This window comes from Choristoneura fumiferana, chromosome 15 (assembly GCF_025370935.1).
Source record: "Choristoneura fumiferana chromosome 15, NRCan_CFum_1, whole genome shotgun sequence".
In the NCBI taxonomy this organism is placed as follows: Eukaryota; Metazoa; Arthropoda; class Insecta; order Lepidoptera; family Tortricidae; genus Choristoneura; species Choristoneura fumiferana.
Genome location: NC_133486.1, coordinates 15,153,098 through 15,175,284, shown reverse-complemented (window position 1 = coordinate 15,175,284; position 22,187 = coordinate 15,153,098). Strand labels below are relative to the sequence as shown.

Sequence of the window (22,187 nt, the reverse complement as noted above, 5' to 3'; positions counted from 1 at the left end):
ATTCATCGCACTACCTAACTAATCGATAACTAAATTTATCTTATTTGCATTAGCGTTTATTGATTGTTATACAAGTGCCCTAAAACTATTTTTGGTCTTGTGCATTTAATGAATGTAACTTGCAATAGTTGTAATGGATATTGCTAGAGCCGGAACTGAGTTGTCGTATTCATATCATATCAACTCCGGTTTCGTAAAATTTCAGGAAGTTGAATTACCGAGCGCAATTTTATTTTAGTTAAGTTGGTTAAGTATTTTTGATTTAATCAATCCTAACGAATTACGTGAATTACTTTGTAAGTAAGAGCGATAAACGCTTATTGCGAAAGGTTAACAAAATCGGAACGGGCCAAGTCGTAAACAATGGCGGACGACATAAAATGTGTCGTAAATCGTGATAGGTTAGGTCCCGCGGGGCGTGCGTTGGCGATAGTGCTATCGACTCGATCGTCCATACCAATCTATTAGCTCAGTCTCGGCAGAATTAACGAACAGACCCATTGCATTCATCATCATCATCATGTCAGCCGAAAGACGTCCACTGCTGGACATAGGCCTCCCCAAGGCTCTCCACTCAGACCGGTCTTGTGCTTTCCGCATCCACCGCGATCCCGCGATCTTAACCCATTGCATTACATTAAGATAGGAGACAGGTCTGGCGCAGACAGCTGACTAACAGAGCAGCTGCCTGTGCATCATTTGCGTAAAGATAATTGCTTCAATTGATGTTATTTTAAACAACCTCCGCCAGGTAGTCAATCGGATACCTATTGTATTTATACTAAATCGCATCGCTCCCGCGTAATTCCAATAAACGGCTACCATTTTCCGAGCATAGTTTTAGCATAATTATTACAGTTTTCTATAAACAGTTTCAATTGAATTTATGCAACGGCCGCAAACTGCACCCACATTAGTTAGATAGAACATATCCGTAGCCTCAACCGCTGAGCGAAATCTTCACAAGACGCGCTTTCACTCTTGACGTTTGACATTAACTTTCGAGAATACACAAATTAAACAAAGCACGGGCTCAGAAACGCGGAGGAGTTCTGACATCTCGATAAAACTTGAACCGTACGTCTCCGTACGTTGATAAAATGTAATGTAGGCTGTGTTTCCTGAGATAGGAGATCAGCTGACGTCTGTACATCCGAAGCCAAAGCACTGTATCTCGAAAAGCAAAAGTACAGTTCGGTTTCGCGTGGGCGCGAATCGCGAACCCACAAGGACGTTCACTTTGTAACACGCATACTATACGTATTTATAGCCGATATAATAACAGATATTTTTAAATAAAATCTAAGGACACTTCTATTTCAAAAGCTGTCTAGACAAAGTTTCTTTTACGCATAGTTCATACATACTTTTTGTATACATTCATACCACTCTGTCCACACACTGGCAAAGTTTGATTTTATCATTTGTATGGAGGGATAAATTAGTTTTCATTCGCGTAGGCGCATCGGATTATCTAGACGCTTGTACAAACGATTTTGATAGCTGAGATAACAATAGGTATCTACTATTAGTTGTTCAGCATTGAAACATAAGCAAATGTGCTTATTTATATCGTCGATAATGTATTTTGATGTGAACCGTGAATGTACATAACTGATAACAACTTTACCGCTACAGCTACATACGACGCGCTCCCTGGTAACTGATAATTCTTTCTGAACTTAAATAATAATAATAAAACTCTTTATTGCCATAGTATAAACAAGTAGATACAAAATACGCATATTATAATTAAGTACAAAATAGGTCTACACCTTGAAAATGCTGGCTTTAATTTCCAGCGCTGGTTTTCAGCCCGGACCCTTTGGCAGGAGGTGGCCGTAACTAATACTAAGATATTAAAAAGAAATGTAATTAAAAGAAAAAAAAAACAACATGTGTGTGCGTGCGTGCGTGCGTGCGTGCGTGCGTGCGTGCGTGCGTGTGTGTGTGGTGTGCGTATGTGTGCGTGTGCGTGTGCGCGTGTGTGTGTGTGTGTGTGTGTGTGTGTGTGTGTGTGTGTGTGTGTGTGTGTGTGTGTGTGTGTGAGTCTGTAAGCATGCTTTGAGTGGGTAAATAACATTTATGTTAGATTTTTTTTCCTATATCCAACCATTTGATTCCTGACCCATCGTAGAACGTTTTCACAGGAAGTTTCCTAATTAATTTCCTTGTCGAGCAATAGGTGTTAACTATTACTTTTTCATTGAAAATCGTACACTTGTCAGTTCATCTAACGCTACAGCAAGTATAACAGTTGTTTTCGATGAACGAGGATTGGATAGTCCTTACAGTTTCGAGTGACGTACAGCTACGCGCTACGCGTCGCAAACTCTGGCGGTGCGTCAATTTATAATCAAGATGTAAATTTATTCAAGCACGTTTCTAAACCAAATGCATACGAAGGTAGATAAGTATTTAATTTAGTTATCTCTTTTAATATCAAACATCTTAAAAAACAGAAAAACAAGCGTCCCTGGAGCTTTGCCAAATAACCGACCGAAGGTGCAAAATTAGGAAACTGAAGCCTGAATAATAAATTACCAGCTCTATTTGATCTTGTTAGCCCCACTTTACTAACCTATTACGTAACGGAAGGCTTGGCTGGTGTGGTCTAACTTTGCTATTTTTACAGCGTGCGTGTTCGGTCTTATTTTTAAAGAGGTTTGATACAAAAAAACTTGGTGTCCTATATAAGGCGAAGCGGTATTTCACACCAGAGCAGCTTTTTACTCTTTACAAAGCGCAGGTAAGATCGTGTATGGAATACTGCTGTCATCTTTGGGACGGTTCCGCCAAGTATCAGTTAGCCGCGTTGGATTCGGTGGAGCGCCGGGCCCGAAGGCTATTTGGTGACAGTCCGCTTATCGGGAACAGGCTGCAGAGCCTCGAGCACCGTCATAGAGTTGCTTGTCTGTCTGTCTTTTACCGGATACATTTTAGTGAGTGTGCGCACGAATTACATGATCTAATTTCTCCATCTCCATTTTGCCAACTGACTTCCATTGGCCCGCACGAAGCGGTCTGCTTCATCTTTCATAATGCGAACTGTACCCTTAGTGTAAGTTTTCGGTTACAAAATACGTCTCGACCGCGTTCGCGTTAAAATCTCAATTTATATGGAAACACGACCAGTGCCTCTTCTATTCTATTCTGATAGAGATATCTATTGAGATTTTAACGCGAACGCGATTGAGACGTATTTTGTGACCAAAAACTTACACTAAGGGCACTGCTAAGGAATGGAATTCGCTCCAGTCGTCTGTATTTCCGGATAAATACAATCTAGGCCTCTTCAAGGCTAGAGTGAATAGGCTGTTACTGAACCAGTAACATACACCTTTGGCCTCATCTGCACTTTCAGCAGGTGAGTGAGATAGGGGTCAATCACGGTCAGTTTCATGTAAAAAAAAAACTTATAAAAACTACTTTTATTCGAAAGCAATAAACTAAACCATCATAGGGTACTTTAAAAAAACAAGCGTATGAATATGGAATGGATTACTTATTAAATATGTAATGAAAATATATCTACAGCCAATTTGATATAATAACCTGCACATTTAATTAAATAAGAGCCTCATTTAATTAGCATTTATAAAAAAAACACTTAAAGATTGCCTGATTTGTAAATGGATACAATTTCATAAAACCACAGCTGAAAAGAATTCCAACCAATTTTGAAACTGGATGTGTCGTTTCATTGGTAAAATAACAATTTTATCAAGACATCAGTACATAAACATAAGCGTAGGTATTGTGCTGTAATCCCCCGAAGACCCGCAAAGACCTTAATCCTCATACAGTTGTGTACATTTGGCATTAGCGACGTATCACATAACAAACGCGAAGATAATTCATACATATTTTATTTAGACAAGTTTTTGTCACGTTCGCTTTTCTTAGCATACCGGTTCGAATTCACGTTTCGCTTCGCTGAATTTACTTCGGTGCTATATTATATACAACAACATAGATTCAAATGTTGTTGTAGCTGTGTATTACTAAATCCACGAAGGAATTATTCATTGATTTCAAGAACAACGAAGATTGAGAAAGATTTGCTGAAAATATATAACAACCGCGCGATACCTATTGCGCTGTGCCACCATTTATTTAAATGTTATGGATATGGATTTCCACGGACGGGCTCTAGAAAAGAAGTAGAGTGTAAATACGTAAATAGCTATTCTGTTTTTAATCAGCCACATGCCGCGAACGACCGACCGGCCCGCTAAGAGAAGAACGCGTTTTTGCATCGTCCGTTACGTCACTAATTAGACCCTTGATTGTTTGTTGCTGTATTCATCTGTTTTTATATATCGTAATTACCTTATTAATGGAAATCCAAGTATTGAAATTATAATACACTAGAACGCCCTGTTTATCTGGTTCGTGCACTACACTCACGCGATGTTACCTATATTTTATTTTCTTAGATTTTGGGTAAAATAGCACTATTTAAATGTCTAGCGGAAATCGAACGCACAACCACTTAGCAAGACCTGTTTACGAGACTACTCTTGTCGTAGGTATCAATTTAGTGTTTTTGACAAATCACTATCGTCTGAAAAGTTAATTGAACATTCAGTAGATAGTACTGACCAATTGCCGGGTAATCTCTGGCAGTACCTGATTACTGCTTGGTTAGGCGATAATCCGTTGGAGTATTAAAGGTTACAATGAAAACTTTACATTCAGCTTGCTTTTGCGGTCGCGGCTGTTGACGCATGAAGCGTTTGGCCTAATAATTCAATCGAAGCGTCTAAAAACATTCTAAGTCGTGGAATACTATATGCTTCATTACCTTGTCTTTTCTTTGTTTCTATGCTCTCTGAAAGCTTGAAGCATTTTTGTTGATCATCACATGGGACGAAGGTATTGTCGACTTTGGCAACGAGTCCAAAGAGTACTTCTAGAATCGTACCTGGAGGAATGTACCTAGTGTAGGTAGTATCGTCTTGAATTGTCTCAAACAATTTATTCCTTTGATAGGTCAGATAACATGGCTACCGGTGCGTCACCCCTTTTTTCTTTCCGGATTCGGCGTGACGTAATGCCGTTGCCGTGTAAACAAATGCCAATTTTCCTAGCGTGTACCCCATTGACCGTGTAAGTTGTAGTTGAATTTGATTGGAAATTCTATTTATCATCCATTCATATTTCCACACTAAGCAAAACGCTAGTGCTCTCAGTTTTTCGAAGTAAATAGGTAATTTATAGTCTATGTTTAAACGTATATAACTGGACCATTACTTTACAAATTAGCATTCCGGTTTTTTTTTAAATTGATGCTTTTAAAATAGAAAACTGTGTATTTGAGGAATAATATTTTTCCGTATTATTCATGAAAGCTATGATATGAATGATGAATGGCCTACCTACGCAGTCTTGCTTGACAGAAGAGTAGATCAGGTATTAAAATTATTGAGTCCTTATAGTGTTGCCTAGTTCAGAAGTGACCCTCTTAGTATGTATATTAGTCTAATGAGGCCAGTTTAGTTAAGGATGGTTAAATGTCCCAAATATTTTCAGCCTTTATTAATCCGATAGCAATCGTAACTTGCGGTCTTAGATCTTGCGGTAGTACGTACGGTATGACTCATTTTATGGAATATTCTAGTCTCGAACAAAAATTAACACAGCCAATAGATAACGATTAAACTTAACAATTTAAGTAGGTACTTTTAATGTTGTTTTCTCACTTATTAATGTTATGATGCAAGAATAATGTATAATAATAATTAATGATGTCTTTATTTTTTTATATATATCTACGTGAATAATTTGTCAGACAGAAACACAACAGAACAGATAAAGATAAATTTGCATAGTTGTAGAATTTACATATAAAGTTAAACCTATTCGTGGTTAACTAAGCAATAATCACGCAGAAGTAGAATGTCGTACGTAATTAATTCAACGATGCGTGTTTACTAAATCCATTTGTAGCCAGCTCATCAAGGCTCGCTCTTTGTCCTTTTAAGCAGGATCAGTGGTTCATTTGCAAACGCTTATCCATGTAATTTACTCATAACATATACATAGGTAACGCGCAAGCGTATACAATAAATTATTTGAATGTCACAGAGCTAAATGCAACTCGCAACGAGAGACAATAACAGCCAATTGCCAAGCTTTTATTAGTTTTGGAAACTGCCCGGATGTTTGCGTAAATGTCGCCAATGCAGCGCCGACCTTGTCGGTACAATGCAACCCTTCTACTGGCACTTAGCGAGCGTAATGCGCAAAGTTTTCGCCAGCGTGATCAATAGGCGTCCTACCGGGTAGGACACAATCCAAGTCATCCTGCCGGTAGGATCAATATCAATACGGCACAACGGTTGCGTAACCGCATCGAATGTCATAATTGCAAAGCCAGCGTTAAGAATCTACAGGTGTTGCTCGACACGCGAATACCAACATCAGCATTCACTGAGTATACTGAGTACGCTTTTGGAACTGGAGGCCGGTGACGCAAATGACTCGCCCATTCGTTATTGCAAGCCTGAGATAACACCCCTGGTGATAACGTTATCTGCCGTGTAGCCTGTGATATCTACCGCCAAACCCAAAACCCGGCCCCTTGTAATGAGTGCAGTTTATTACGTACTAACGAAGCTAATTTGCAATCTTAATTAGACCCAACTCGCCTTGAACCATTAGCGCGATGCACCTGGTTTATTTCAACGTATTTTTTTAATAAACCAGCAACCAGCATCCAAGTCGCAAGCGATGAAACTGGTTCTACAGATGCAGCGCTTTGCATAGAAAACTAATTGTCACTACAGACGTGGCCCCGTATTATCTCGCTGCCTCCGTTCTTTTAGAAACGCATCAAATGCGCTTTTATATTCCGTTTAGGTACAGTGCATGTTGTCCCATATAACACCGTGCTGTTGCAAGTTCGGCCGCAATGGGTGACCCGGTCGGTGACGCTCAGGTTCGTTCTATTTATAGTTCCATCCTGTTTGCAACTCTCTGTATCTACGCCTTACGATTCTGACTATCTTCGATTGGATAAACGCATTCCTGCCTTGAACGTTCCGCCAGCTGGTCGTTCGAGAATCTAGAAAAATATTTTTATAAGCTTTTATTGAACTAGCAATGTTTGTATATAAGTTGTCTTCAAATCTTGGTAGTCGAATTTCACACACTTCCAGTGATCGGTCGAATATCGGATTTTTTAAATAAAACCTGTTATTTTCTTGTGATTATACTCGTAATATTTTACAAAGCTCAAAGATTAGGTAGTTATTTACCTATAATTGGTCATTACAGTTTACCCTCCTAACCCATTTCTAAAAACTCAGTACCAACTCCAGTGCAGAGTGGTGATTAAGGAAGTTGAACAAATATTTTGACATGATAATGGATACTTTGATACGTCAAAGACAGTTCTTGAACAATTTACGTAACTTTTATTATCTTTCTAACGATGAGCCACTACAAGGCAGCGTTTTTCTTTCCTCGTTCGCTTAATCTCAACGTCGAATAACGTGTAATTATTGCTGATTGGCGTCGTCTCCGCACCGCATGCTTTAAATAGAAAAACTCGAGCGTTTCATTAGTACCTGGCGGCGGCATCCTCTCACGTGGGGTTTCTTTCTCCGCGCGCCGCAGTGACACGTCATCAACTCCACGCGATGCATCATACAGACGTGTCTCAAACTCTCAAAACATATTTTAACGTGCTATCGAACCAACTGAATCGTGATCCAGTATGGAATCTTTTCACAGAAAAAGTTATGGTGACAACTAATGCTTGATAAGGGAATTCATATTGAAACGTACCTACTGTGTGAACGTTCTACGTTTCGATAGTAGCTAGTAGCTTACCTCGAGGATCTCCACGTTATGAATTAGATTAAAGAATACTTTGTCTAGATACATATACGCCTATTAAAAATCTTCCCGATTTTCAAACATAAAAACAAATAGTAAATTTCCTCGATATTGCAATATTTATAATTGTTTGCAGAGTTTTTTCAAACCGATTTCCAGAATTGATACTCCACGGGAATGTTGCCAACTTCTCAACAGTTCGACGTATACATCAATTAATCAGTTCCAGTGAAACGCTCAATCAAAAACCTAATTATCTGGTAAATTATAGGGCGATTGCAGTCAGGAAGATTGATAAGATGCTTATAACGTGCGACTCTTTGTTTGTCTTTGGGCTAGCGATCGTCTCATCCATTGTTTGTAGTGGTTGCTATCTAGCATTATCTGGAACGCGCATAGCTTATTTTTTCTCAAAACGAAGCGTAAATAGGACAGCGACGTTGGAAAATTGGGTATTAATTTATTAGTGTGTGTAAGAACGTGTTCCATCATCTCCGTTTCACCACCGTGCGATCAGGCATGCGAATAGACTTCGCTTTTATGTTATTAATATTTTGGTCATTCGCACGAAACGCTTCGCTTCATCGCTTCATTCGCTTAATCTTTAGAATTGTACCTACTGCTAAGGAATGGAATTCGCTTCCGTCGTCTGTTTTCCGGATTAGTACAATTAAGGCTATTCAAGGTCAGAATGAATTGACTCTTACTGAACCAGTGAAGCATATCTTCGACCTCATCTGCACTTATCCATCAGGTGGGAGATAGAGGTCAATCGCGGGTCAGTTTTAATTTACCAAAAAACTTAAAAAGCCTATCGGATGTAGGATGCGAGTATCATCATCATCATCATCACCATCAACCGGACGATGTCCACTGTTGAACAATTTGTCACTTGCATCTAACCATGGCCCGCAACTCTCGCGATCCAACACCACCTAGTGGTGGGTTTGCCTTCCGTTTCGTAGTCACCACTCAAGTACCTTTCTCCCCCAACGGTCTGTTCTTCGAGCGATGTGACCCGCCAATTACCTCTTGCTGTCAATGCGAGCGCCGATATTTCATTTCTACTTTACCAGGACTGACGCCAAAAATGTGCCGTCTGTCAGTCGTGAATAAATAGCAGAGATGGGCATTTCGTAATCGATTCCAGATTACACGATTCCTTGATTTTACTTTGTAATCCTCTACTGGGTGTCAGATTACATGTAATGTAATCAAGTGACACGGGAATTACCATTACATTTTAAGGAATCCGTAATCATCATTAAATAGCCTGTATCGCCGAGCACACTTGTCCGCTCTATATGAATCCAGTGCGTCATATCACAACACTATTCATCCTTGGGTATTCGCATTCAGCGCATACTTGCCAGTGCGTAATATTCGCCAGTTCGCCGCTCGCAATCGCCTATGGTAAATTTAGTATTCATTGCGTTGACTTCATTAAGTTAGTCACGGCTCTTTATACAAATGCCGATAACGGTTTCCATTCCACCCTCTGAACGTTAACGGATCCTTATAGTTCCTTACAATTTTTTTGAAATGTTACATTTTTTACCAATTATTAAGAAGTGGAAAATGTTATCATCGTTTTTAGGTTTTGTTTTAAATATTATAAGGGGAAAATGAGTAGCCGGGTCACCTAATGGAAAGGAATCACTTCCGTCTGTGCACAGTGCCGGTTTTAGCACTTCCCCAACTTTTGGGAATTTTCTATTAAGTATAGCCTTTGCTCAAGTCGCGCCCTGGGCGGTCCACCGCGCCCTACCCTAACGCCGCTACTGCCTGTGCACACCCATAAAACATAGTTGAATCACGGATGCTGATCCCGGCCCTTTGAGAAAAGAGTAGACTCGTTTAGGATTCCGAAGTCCTACAATAGAACCTTTATATTTTTGCCATGCCCGTGCCCGTCCGTGGCTTAGCTAAGATACTGCTAGTGCTAGAAAGCTGTAATTTTGCACGAGTATGTGTTTTTTAGTACACAGTAGGGCGTGGCCGGACACGCACTTGACAGTTTTTTTTTATCAAAAGGCTAGAAATTGCTTATTTTTTACATCACGGAACAGTTGGCTAAGGCATAGTAGGTGTGATCAAAGTGATCAACATGCACGATAGACTCCCTCGACACTAGGGTTGGTAATCATAGGCAAATATAGTAATTTCTTTAAAAGTGTTTCTAGCGCAAGGTATAAAAATATAGTACCTACACTGAAATAAAAGTTATAATATAGGTAGTAATTAGATAATTTAAAGAAAAAACTGTGCGTCATAAACCAAACGCCTAGATATGTTACCAGTCCATCATACTGAACTGAATACATGAGAATGAGAGGGCTGTCAGAAAAGTAGTATTTTTGTCGAAACGTAACTTGATCATGTAAATTTTGGCCTTTACGACTAAGTATGTAATGTATTACCGATAACCGAGCAATTATTTATTTCAATCTATGTATTTAGAATTGCTCTGGTAGGTATACACTGTTCTTTATTCATTTGCTTTGTTTCATTGTCTAACGACAATTGGCTGCGGTAGCGAAGCGGTGAAAGAAAACGTGTACCTACTGCCCTAAAACAATGACGTATAATGAAGTATGGCGTAGGTATATTATGTGATATGATATACCGCGTGCTCGAGAATCTTGCCAATCTTTTAAATTGATCTAGAATGTTCCTTTAATATCGTTCCATAATTTAGGCCCGACGCCATCTGGCTCGCGCGTCGTGGACGAAGGACCCGGCTAGAATTCATGCGAACTCAGGATGTAATTTTTTTTGCGGTGTAATTTCTAAAGGGATCTAGATTTAGATTGACAAGGTGTTAGGTACGTGATCTTATACGACGTATCGATCATTCGCCGCAGTCACCAACTATTATGACCCTGACACTAATTTTATGAATAATGTAGGCCGAAACCGAACGACTCGTGTAATGTAAAGTAACAAGGGTGACTAGAAGGTTTAGTAAAACCAGTTTGCTATTTTGAAGGCGTGCAAGCTGCAGCGCATTCGCTGAACACTGCACTGCGATGTCATCATTTCGAAACAGTTGCCTATGTCTCAAGTTTCAGCCGCTTGTCCTCAAATCAAACGTAGGTACCTAGTTGAATACGTGTGGATTTCATATTCCTCGTTGGCACACTTCCGTTTTCGGTCGGTTAACGACACCTTTGCGACGCTGTAAAGCAGCGACTCGTAAAAATTCCCGATCATTTTGATGCGAGGGCGGTTCGCGGGTGGGTATAGGCTCCTGTTAGGTAAAACTACCACGTTACAAAGGTAAATTTAACTCATGAGGGTGAAGCTAAACACTCGAGTTGTCATTGAACGGTCTGTGACGGCATCTGAGCAAACATTGCCATTGACCTTCGTTGACACCAGACGTCGATGTTGTTGCGAACTCTTTTAAGCGCCGCGTCGTTTTATGACCATCGCTTCAATGCGAATGTACGGCCTTTTTAACAGTAGATTAATGTAAATATTTGTACAATAAGGCAACTAATTTTTAAACTGGCTATTGGCAGTAAATCCGTGCGAATAACTGCCTGAATTTTCAACGTCATAGAATAGGCTAATTATATTGTAATTTGAGATTTAGCGTACTAGTAAGTAACTAGGTACCTACTTAGGTACCTACAGCTCCATAAAATTCTAGTGCTTATAATGTCAGTAATATAAAATATTAGTGCATCTGCGTCTATGAATTCATTACTCTACTCTACGCAATGATATTATAAACCCCCTTGCAAAAAAATAGGGCACCTATGGTTTTTCAGATTTTTAGGCATTGAAGCTTAGAAAGTAAGCTTTCATGCACATAAAATACAAAAACCATAGGTGCCCGTTTTTTTGCAAGGGGGCTTATGTTACTATCGTATTTAGAAGCTCACTGAGTCGACGTGCTCTAGCTGTCCTCTGGCGGGTCATCAAAATTTATTATTGTTGACCTTGTGCTGTTATTTATTATTGGTGACCTTTATTTGCTAAATATGTAAATGTTCTGCCTACTCCATGCTCTATTTGTAGTCCATTATCGAACAATGATAACACTGACTACTGACCATATACATAACATGGCATTATCATTCGTAGCGCCCTGCTAAATTCCGAGTACGCGAGCACTGCATGCATACCGTTACCGGCATGGTGTTTTCCAACATACGATACAGTGTATCGCCGTCATACTTCTGTTGCCGCTAAGTGTGCAGTGCACAGTACGTTTTTGTGTCGAGCACGAAAAGGCCATTATCAAAATGGCGGCGCGTGGCGTGGCAGCCGGCCGGTCGTTGACGCGACGGCGAGAGGCGATCGTTGGCGCGACGCCTCTGCTATTGATTCAACGCGCGAGGGGTACGCTTCGCGCCATCTAGCGATGTTTATAGGAAGCATAAATTGTAGCCTTGGAAGAATAGAGGTCACTGTTTCATCATCCCAGCCTATAGGTATACGTCCCAATGCTGGGCACAGGCCTGCTCTCAGAATAAGAGGAAGAGGGGAATTATTTTTAAAATGTTTTAATGGTCAATAGTTTCGTAACTGTGATGTCGTTATTTTCAGTAAACGCTGCTTGATGTGATATCTACCTTGCACATTCATATTTTAGGAGAAAAATACGTTTTTATCAACTATGTAGGTATTCTCTTGTCGAAATGTTGCCTTGTCCAGTTCAGTAGTGTGGATTGCAGGTTCAGTCTACACTGACTTTTCTTGTTTTATTTGTATTTGTGTCACTTATTTATATAACATAAGACGCTTTATTGTTGTCTGCAGTGCAAGGACTTCGAGAAAGTCGGCGCGACGATCGCAGTGACGCCGTGCGACGTGGTGGAAGAAGCCGACATCACCTTCTCATGCGTAGCCGACCCCCAAGCTGCGAAAGAGGTGAACCAACATTACCATTATTTTCCATCTTCTTTCTCAAGGGGACTATACTTGGGTAGTTTTTTTACTTTATCCTTAAATGGTCGGATAGAAATAGGCAAGACCAGAAAATAACACTGGGGTGGTTTTGATTTTTCATTCGCTCGTCTTCCGTGGAGCTAGCTAACCACGTTGGCGTACCTAAGCTAAGCATGATTGTAACAAAACTATTAGTTTATCATAATCATAATGTGGACTGTTGAATAGTGGTGGAGATCACTGTGTTCGAAGTTTGTTTAGTATTTCCTAGCTGTTGACACTAGATATTAGGAGTCAAAGATAAATACAAAGACATCTACAGGGTCAGAGTATGTGATAACCATCAATAATTAACACGAATATCACGATCACAATAATTTTACCGTAGTAGAAATGAATTATCGAAACCATGTATTGTATAGTGTGTTCAAAATCATTCTATTTTCCATAGCATACATCTCGTTTTTGAACGACGCGTCGTAACGGTTTAATTGTTCCTAAGTATATGGGGCTCTTGTGAGCAAAATATAAACTCCTTTTTTTAAGTTAATTTAAATAGTTGACCATTAATACTGTCCGACCTAAGAAAAAATCTAAAACTATTACAGCACGTGCCACTTTTTATACCTAATAATCTCAACGCCCTCCCCTAAAAGGTTCCCCGAAGTCTCGTCGACGGAAGCATTGACCCATTTACTGGTGCGTAAGGTCACGGCGCGGGTCGTCGCTAACTCGCCCTGACCTTTCCCTCCCCCTTCCCCTCACGTTTGCAAATCTCTATTAGCTGATTGGCAGTTTAGGTAAAAGCTTTCAAGTTATTGTTGGCGAGCACAATGCATTTCCTTTATTAGATAAAACTAGCTCGAATAGTTTTCTTGATTTTGTTTACCTTGATGTACCTATTAGTTATGTTAAATGTGACCTGCCCATTGCCGTAACTATGCTTGTGTTTCTCGTTTGATTTATAAGGAAAACAATTTAAAATATATTTCGCTCGATATTTTTCGTAACGTGGCGTAATGAGGCGTAGGTCACATAGAAGATGGAAACGATGAGCTATAGAACATAAATAACGCCATGCACCCTTAGACAATGTTTTTGCTGTCACCTACCCTAGCTATTTTGTCATTCTACAAAAGGTTGACAAGATCAGAATGAACTTTGCCTTTCACATTCTTGAATGTCAAGGTAATTTACTAAATTTTTCACAGTAAGTGCACGCGCCTACGACAGCACTTGAGTCGACTTCATTATAGCATAATTATTTTATTCGGCACTTTTATATTTTCCTGTCTTTAGAAAAATGGGAACTAAAGGCGATTCTTTACATTTCGTACTCCCGTTTTACCGGAAACATTAATATCGTGCTGTGCTATGTCAAAGCGGATAATGTTTGTCTCTCCGCAACTAAATAAAAACTTTAAGGAAACCGATTATTTTTTAATGATCATCTTCATACAAGTTCAGTGGGAGCACTTTCATGCATAGTTGCAAGCGAAACTGACTCCGTATGGAGTCTGCTCAGCTCGCATTGGATGGGTGGACATTGTAAGTATGATGGGAGAGCCTTCCAGTTGTTGATAAGCCAGAAGGCGTTCACTGTTGAACAAGGGCTTCCCGCTAGGACGCCATACTTTCGGTTCGTGGTCGCCCCTTTTTCCTCCAAGGGTTATCTGTTCGGAGCCATACAGATAACGGCAAATTTTGGGGAGCTTGGCGTTTTCTGAAACCCGAACAAAAAAAATGAGATTTTCGTAGCCAGATCAACGTAATGTGAGTACAGAACAACAAATTGATATTTATCATGTTCCGTTCCAGATGGTGTTCGGCAACTGCGGCGTGCTGCACTGCGCCTCTCTGGAGGGCAAGGGCTATGTGGAGATGACCAGCGTGGACGCCGACACCTCGCACGACATCGTCGAGGCCGTCGGCGGCAAGGGCGGACGCTACCTCGAGGCCCAGGTAACAACTAAACGTGATAAAACAAACTATTTAAAACTCATTTCGAAACAGTTTCCTTCTTTCTCTTAGAAAATAGTTTTTTCTGAATTTTTCCTTTATTTTAGGCCCGGAACTTCTGGAGATAATGTTAAGGGGGGGGGGGACTGAACTGATTCTGCATTATTTTATCAATCCCACTATCTATCAAATGGTTTATTAATGTTTCAGCGAATAACGTTTGGCAACCTGTTTCATTTCGCAACTTTTCTTTCCCAACTGTTTCTGAAACTGTAAATATTTCAGGATTTTTATAAAACTAACCTTAAGGGTTCTACACGATGGCCCTGAAATAAATCCTGAAATATTTACAGTTTTAGAGTTGGCGAAATGAAACAGGTTGCCAAACGTTACGTTGCGAAAAGGAGTATCCGCTATCAAATATTATAAATGCGAAAGTTTGACAGGTTGTTTGTCACCTCTTCACATCTAAACCGCTGGCCCAATTTAGACGATATTCCGTATACAGATAGTTTGAATCCCGGAAAAATATATAGTTCCCGCAGGATAGGGATAAATGTGATAAATGTATTCCACGCAGATGGAGTTGCCGGCAACATCTAGAAATAATGCTCTATTCCTTCCAGATCCAAGGGTCGAAGACGCAGGCAGAGGAAGGCACGCTGATCCTGCTGGCGGCCGGCGACCGCTCCCTGTTCGACGACTGCCAGTCGTGCTTCAAGGCGATGAGCAAGAACTCCTTTTACCTCGGTAGTAGTCCGCGTCTCCGGTTGCGCGCGCGACGCGCTTGGACGTTGCCAGATTTGATGCCGCACTGTCATACCTTACATTACATACCCGTATTAATAGAGCGTACGATCGGACCTACTGCCTGACTGTGCGTTGTTGATTCAATCAGTTTGTCCGGGATTTTCATTTTAGGTATTAACCCTTATAAAGTTAGATCCGGTTTGAACGTAGGGGCTTAGACTGCGTTTCGTGTGTGAGGATATGTAGCGGGGAATGTGTTTTTCATGAACCAATAGAAAGGAACGCTTCATTTACCTATTATCGCACAGCACATCTGGTGGAATCGGCTGAGCGGAGCGAGGGGAGGTAAATGAAGCGTTCCTATTGGTTCATGAAAAACACATTCCTCGCACATCTCTGGTTGAGACGTAGCCTTACTGTCAATGAACCTTTATCCTTTAACCGTTATCCAAACTCTACTTGTAGTAGTCACGTAGATTGATTTATTCAGGGACCTCGTGGGTGCCAATTGATTTAGGTAAATAACCTATGGAACCAAGCGAATGTAGTAATGATAATTCTTTGAGTGACCACGGTTTCGACGTTATCTTTAGGTCATTACTAGCGGCAATTACACTGCTTCGTTCGTCTAATGAGGCAGCTGAACTTGTTTCAAACTACTTCGGCCAACGAAAATCTTCACATTATTAGGCTACGTATGCACTATGCGGTTAACCGCGCGGTTTTAGCGCGCTATCCCTCGTTGTTGTATCGCTCAAGAAAGAGATGGCGCGCTAAAATACTTGACATGAGAGCGATCTTGAATATAAATAAATAACTAAATTAAATCGCATAGTTCGTACGTAGCCTAAGTCTGTCAACTGCGGTGGCCATAATTAGGTTAAAGCTGTCGCTCGCTGCGGCTGACTACCGTATTCTTTGCACTGTTGCGGTCATGGCATGTTGCACGCGGCGATCGAAGTCATGAAATTGCCGCTTTAAAAACCAACTAAAAGCTATGGGGGGGGTTTATGACGTAACGCAATTTTTGAACGTTTTTCGCCCTCCTTCCTGCTCTTGTAACGCATCGTAACATTTTACAAGACCCTCTCCCCCCAAATTGCGTTACATATTTCTTGAACGCTCCTATTGATGACGAACATAAAGGAATCATAAAATACCAGGAGTTAAACTCCACTTATCAGTATCACTGTTCAAAAGCGGGCCTTCACGTGTTACTCATTTCAGAAGTGAAAGTTGTACAAGTAGTACTTTGCCAATTAAGCTGACTGATTTAAAGAAGTGGTATTATTTTTCACACCTCTCCTTCAGAAAAATCTTGGGCGTTAACACTTGAATCCCTCATTACGCTCAGGGTTCTACTTTAGAATCCCTCGCTACGCTCAAGATTCTATTGCAGGATCCTTCGCTACATTCCGGATTCAATGTACGCCCTCGCCGTAAATACACCATTTTGCTCCCTTGTGACACAAATAACTATAAACGTCTATGTTCTGCTTGGGATTAAAAGTAGTATAAATTTATCAAGGATAGTGTAGCTTTCTAGTGTAGATTCACCTTAAATACAATTAAACAAAGACAATTTCTTTGTCAGTGTAGATGAATACAGATATACAATGAAATTATAGGTTAGAAGTCCTTGGCACGGTAAATTAAATCGTATTTTACCGGCCTCGACCTGAACCTGGGGGGCTCTCAAGGTTATAATTACTCTGCGACAGTATTTTTCTAGTCGTCAACTTTAATTACCTGATAAGATAAAAAAGCAATTAACACAGCGTTATTCTCGGGGCTATAGTAATTAGACAAAATGTGTTCTTTTATTGCAATTTGACGTCAACAGTGCGGTATCAAATAGATTTTTTTTAACGTAGTCTGTTTTGTTTTTATTAAAGTGTAGATAGTATTTGTATTGTTTTGTTTTCACTTATTTTATCACTGTCAACGGTCAATGCTGAGCGCTTATTTTAAGTTGATTATTTTTTGCATGATTTTAGTTATTTTCTCTACTGTTTGGTTTACTTAAGTTGATATTGTAATTAGTGCTTATTTAGTTATTAGTCTTAAGTATTTGACGAGTCACCATCACGTGGCAAATTCAGAATGAAAAATATTATTTCAGGCGTAAAAATAGGACTTCACATCTAAGTTTAGAACATTTCTATTTTATAGCTTTGATAATAATCGTGTTGAATTTTTCCCCCATTTCTTAAAGTAAGTATGGCACGAAGATTATCTGTTTGTACGCTAATTAGTTTTGTTAATTAGCCAAAAAAATATTTTTGAATTATAGCGTTATTGAAATAAAGCAATTGAAAAATTAATCCCCTGGTAATTTGAAGTCGAAGTTTGCATACGAGATTTGAAATAAGCAAGTTCTTGATTTATGCCTTCACTAATAAATAAAACTAATAAATAAAAGTCTCCAAAAAGACATGCCCTGTGACACGCAACACGCCCAAACGGTACTGTAAAAATTCCGCTTCTCCGTTGGCAGGCGACATCGGCAACGCGTCGAAGATGAACTCGGTGCTGCAGGTGGTGGGCGGCGTGTCGCTGGCCGCGCTCGCCGAGGGGCTCGCGCTGGCCGACCGCGCCGGCCTCAACCAGGCTGACCTGCTGGACGTGCTGGCGCTGACGCCGCTCGCCTCGCCGCACCTCATACTGAAGGGACGCGGTGAGTCCCGCTAGCCTGTGTGCCGCGCGGCCGTAGCATGTAGCTCTCCCTGACACGTCACGTCTCGCCATGACAGTACTCACTAACGGCGTTGACACCAGGACGCCCACTGACCGCACCAGACGCGCGTGCGGCGATCGACGCTGACGGACGACGCGTGCTGCCGCTGACCAGTTGGCGCTGACCACCATCAGCACTGACAGTTAGGCGCTATTTTAAAAAGCTTGTAAAGCAATCATATCAATGTGACTCTAAATCAGCCTCAGTGGCGCCGCCACGGGCCGTTCGCCATCCGATCATGTTTTATTCTCAATCTGCATAAATATCTGATACGACTCTAGAACGTCAGATATTTTTACACGCTCCGCTGTAACAGATATTAATGCAGATGTCTAGACTTATTAAACAAGAGCGAAAAAGTTTGACTCAGCAAGCACCCATACTTGGTCATAGATCTTACTAGTCCCTGTTTGTTCTTAATGTAACTTTGATAGCATGTGATGAACGTAGACGTTCTCTCGTTTCCAGCGATGATCGAGTCGTCGTACTCGACGCACCAGCCGCTGACGCACATGCAGAAGGACCTGAAGCTGGCGCTGTCGCTGGGCGACGCGCTGGAGCAGTCCCTGCCGCTCACCGCCACCACCAACGAGATCTTCAAGCACGCCAAGCGCCTCGGCTACGCCAACCACGACGTCGCCGCCGTCTACATCCGCGCGAGGTTCTAACACGAGACGCGCCCGCGCGGCCACCTTCAACAACCGGGCAAGTGATGCAGCAGGAAGCAGAATGCAGTATGCGGGGTTAGCTAAGCGGTTTTGGCGCATCCTGAAGATTCAATTTGTGGAAATGTAGCTCCATTGATACTATCGATGATTCCGCCAATATCGAGGTTGAAGACACTAATGGATAAGCGTTGTTCGGTAGCTTCGGTGTACGCGGTAGCGCCGTCCTTCAGAGTATCGTTTGTGAAAAAGAGCGCTAAGGACCTTTACAGACGCACTGCATTTCGACTGTGACGTAATTGACGACTGCCTTATACATTTTTCATTGCAGTTTCTGACTGGGGTTGTATGGGCAGCCGGCAGTTGCGGTTACGTTGCAGTTGGCATGCAGCCGTCAGTACTGGCCCTAAAACCGCGCGTCTAACCGCATAATGCGTACTTTTTTCCATCAAATAGTACAGTCGAGATCAAAAGTAGCTTACTCTGTGTCACATAAACGACAGTACGGAGACAGTTTGAAACATTAACAAGTGCTAAGAGGTAAGCTACTTTGGACCTCATATCAATAGTTTCAGAAGGTTACATCGATTCATGGTGTAAAACATTTACAATAAATGGTTCCAATGTTGTAATAGTGTAAATTGAGGTCGACAGCGGAAAAAAGGCTCCACATTGTGACACTTGCAATAACGTATTCTTATTAAGAAAACAATGAGTCGGGCCACTTCTCCGCTGATGGTCGCCAATGTATGTCGAAGCCGCGTCTGAGCTTTTTGACACCTATTCCAGGATCGTAATTGCTTCTGTTTCCAGCTGGTTTTGTGCCGACACAGTTGAATGCAACGTCTATCCCCGTAATATTTAATGAGGGTTTTCACAGAGGCGAAATATTGCTAGATGGCGTTAGGATCGTGAGGTCCGTTTGACGTTTGAGCCAATACGGTATTTGACTATTTTGTATATGTTTTATAAATTAAAACTACAAAATGCCTGTTATCGAATAAAGAAACAATTTTTAAGCTACCTTTACAAATAACAAAGTTACCAGGGATTGAAATTCAAGATGCCAGTACCGCCATACTTGCTGCATAGAGAAAAGCGTTTGAGAAAGAGGACAGGTATATAGATTTTTCAAAAATTCACTATAAATACAATTTTCAACCGATTTAAGTTTTCTCTTCGCTAAACACTGTCTGTATATCTATATTTTCATAATAATATTAAGATATGGCAAATTCAGGATCGCAAGCAAACGTCAAACGGACCTCACTATACTAACGCCATCTAGCGATATTTCGCCTGTGTGGAAACCCTCATTGTAAAAGAACATTATTGGCGGACGAATTTGTAACATAATTGACAAAAATTGAAAGGAAACGTTTATGAGTTTAAAATTGGTTGGAATGGCACCTAGGAATTGAAACTGTCGCGAATCTCAGCCCTCGCGTCTGCTGGACCTTACGATGTATTGTGTTGGGTTTCCGCTGTTTACGTATTGTAAATAAATATATAGGTTGTTAGCCAACGAGTAAGATTGATGAATATTGTTTCTGCAAATCAATTAAAACTTAATCAAACTTTTGACTATTTGGTATAACAAATTGAGAAATCGACTGTAAAAGGGGCGTGAACTTTGTAATTTTATGATCCAAAGAAGCAAGAATTTTATATCAGATATTTTTAAGAATTTTGCTCATGTTCCTTATATTTCCTTACCCAGAATTGAGTAAAACAATATGTTCCTCGTACCCCTAACCATTATCTAATTTTATATTTGATTTTAATTTGAAATGACTTCAACGCGAGACCCAACTGAACATAATGGTAACAAAATAAATGAAATGATGTATAGACGAACAATAATTGAAATTACGTTTCCACCAATAAATGTAGCAAAGTGCATCAATTTATTTTAATAAACAAATGTAGGCTAGTTAATGATCGATTAGAGCGTCACGTCTAGTGGCCTTAGACTTGTACAGAACGTAAGTATTTCACGTAGTTGATTTGTATGTAACATCAAATGTACATCAAATTTGAGTACAGTGCAGAGTATTTTTTCTCACATAAGTTACTTCGATTCGCAGACAGCAATCATGGGTATAAAATAAATATTTTATAACTGACTAAAAAAGCGTTGACTGTATTTCGTAAACGACTGCAGTCGCTTGGACCTGCGAGGCATTGCGTTAGATAATATTTGCATTTCATTTTTAAGATAACTGAGTCTATTGTGAAACAAGCATTTATTATTATAGTCTTAGCTGTTTGCAATTTAAAAGTTCAAAAAACAGTAAACCAAGAAAAATCTTAAATATTGTATTTAGTCCACCCCCAACCCGTGTGGTTCTTCCGCAAAGTTCAGAGCTTCCGCAGACAAAATCAATCACTATTTCTATACTGCGAATTCTACATAACGAAGTAATTGAGATATTATTTTTAGTATCACTAGAATATTATTGACTATCAAATGATACACGTTTTTGTGACATTGCGATCGTGTCCTGTACACTTATTTTTAATTTTGGTTAATTTAAGCACTCGTTTTAATGTTAATAATTATATGTCCAAAGTAAAAAATATATTTGTATTTTTATTGTATTTTTACTGCGTCCCTACACATTCGTCCCTAACTTCCCTGAAGCATTCTTTTGAACGGAATTGAAGCAATTAATGATAAGTTGCTCTGAAAAACAAATAATGCACGTTCTAATTATTCTTGGCCCGATTTAACTCGTTAAGAGTACATGAATTACCAGGGCGTGCATTATTAAATCGGGCATTCCGAGCCGTATACTTATATATCGTAGCGAGCGAGATACTCAAGTATTTCGGAGCAGCGACTGTACACTGAATACACTGATCGCACACATTAGAATGGACCTTGTTTTTCTGTTAGTGGAATGGACATTTTACATGTATTCCCCGGTGCCTATGGTAATTTACAAGGCGCCAACAAGTAGTGCCAAGGAGCACCCAGGAGAGGGGACCGTCTTCACCCTTATGTAGTTCGTACCTATTCTTTTGGTCGGCACGAAGCGGCTCGCTTCATCTTTCATAATGCGAACTGCTAAGGAGTGGAATTCGCTCCCATCGTCTGTATTTCCGGATAAATACATCCATTCAGGGATAACATTGGACTCTAGAAGGTCACAGAAGGGGTTCTAAACACTTTTTGTGAAGTCGTAATAATGATGATGAATAAAAGAAGTAATAAGATGAAGTCATAATTTTGTTTACTTTGTAAGTAGATTAATACGTCATGTACTTACAAAATAAGACAATATTAATACCTACGTAATTTGCTACATAACATTAATTCGATTTATAAA

The 22,187-nt window shown here is 40.3% G+C and overlaps 1 protein-coding gene across 3 annotated transcripts in view; it reads left to right on the top strand.

The window, feature by feature from the left end:
- Ndf (Nucleosome-destabilizing factor) overlaps positions 1 to 21,445 on the top strand; it is a 57,800-nt gene extending 36,355 nt beyond the window's left edge. For 2 of the 3 annotated variants that reach the window (XM_074098170.1, XM_074098167.1), the window contains exons 8-12: positions 12,616 to 12,726; positions 14,563 to 14,706; positions 15,330 to 15,456; positions 17,951 to 18,130; positions 18,659 to 21,445. In XM_074098170.1, coding sequence (XP_073954271.1) covers positions 12,616 to 12,726; positions 14,563 to 14,706; positions 15,330 to 15,456; positions 17,951 to 18,130; positions 18,659 to 18,858 — 762 coding nt within the window. In that variant the 3' untranslated portion in view covers positions 18,859 to 21,445. The remainder of the gene's footprint in view (positions 1 to 12,615; positions 12,727 to 14,562; positions 14,707 to 15,329; positions 15,457 to 17,950; positions 18,131 to 18,658) is intronic. The other variant, XM_074098169.1, reaches the window with a different exon arrangement.
- The last annotated feature ends 742 nt before the right edge of the window (positions 21,446 to 22,187 follow it).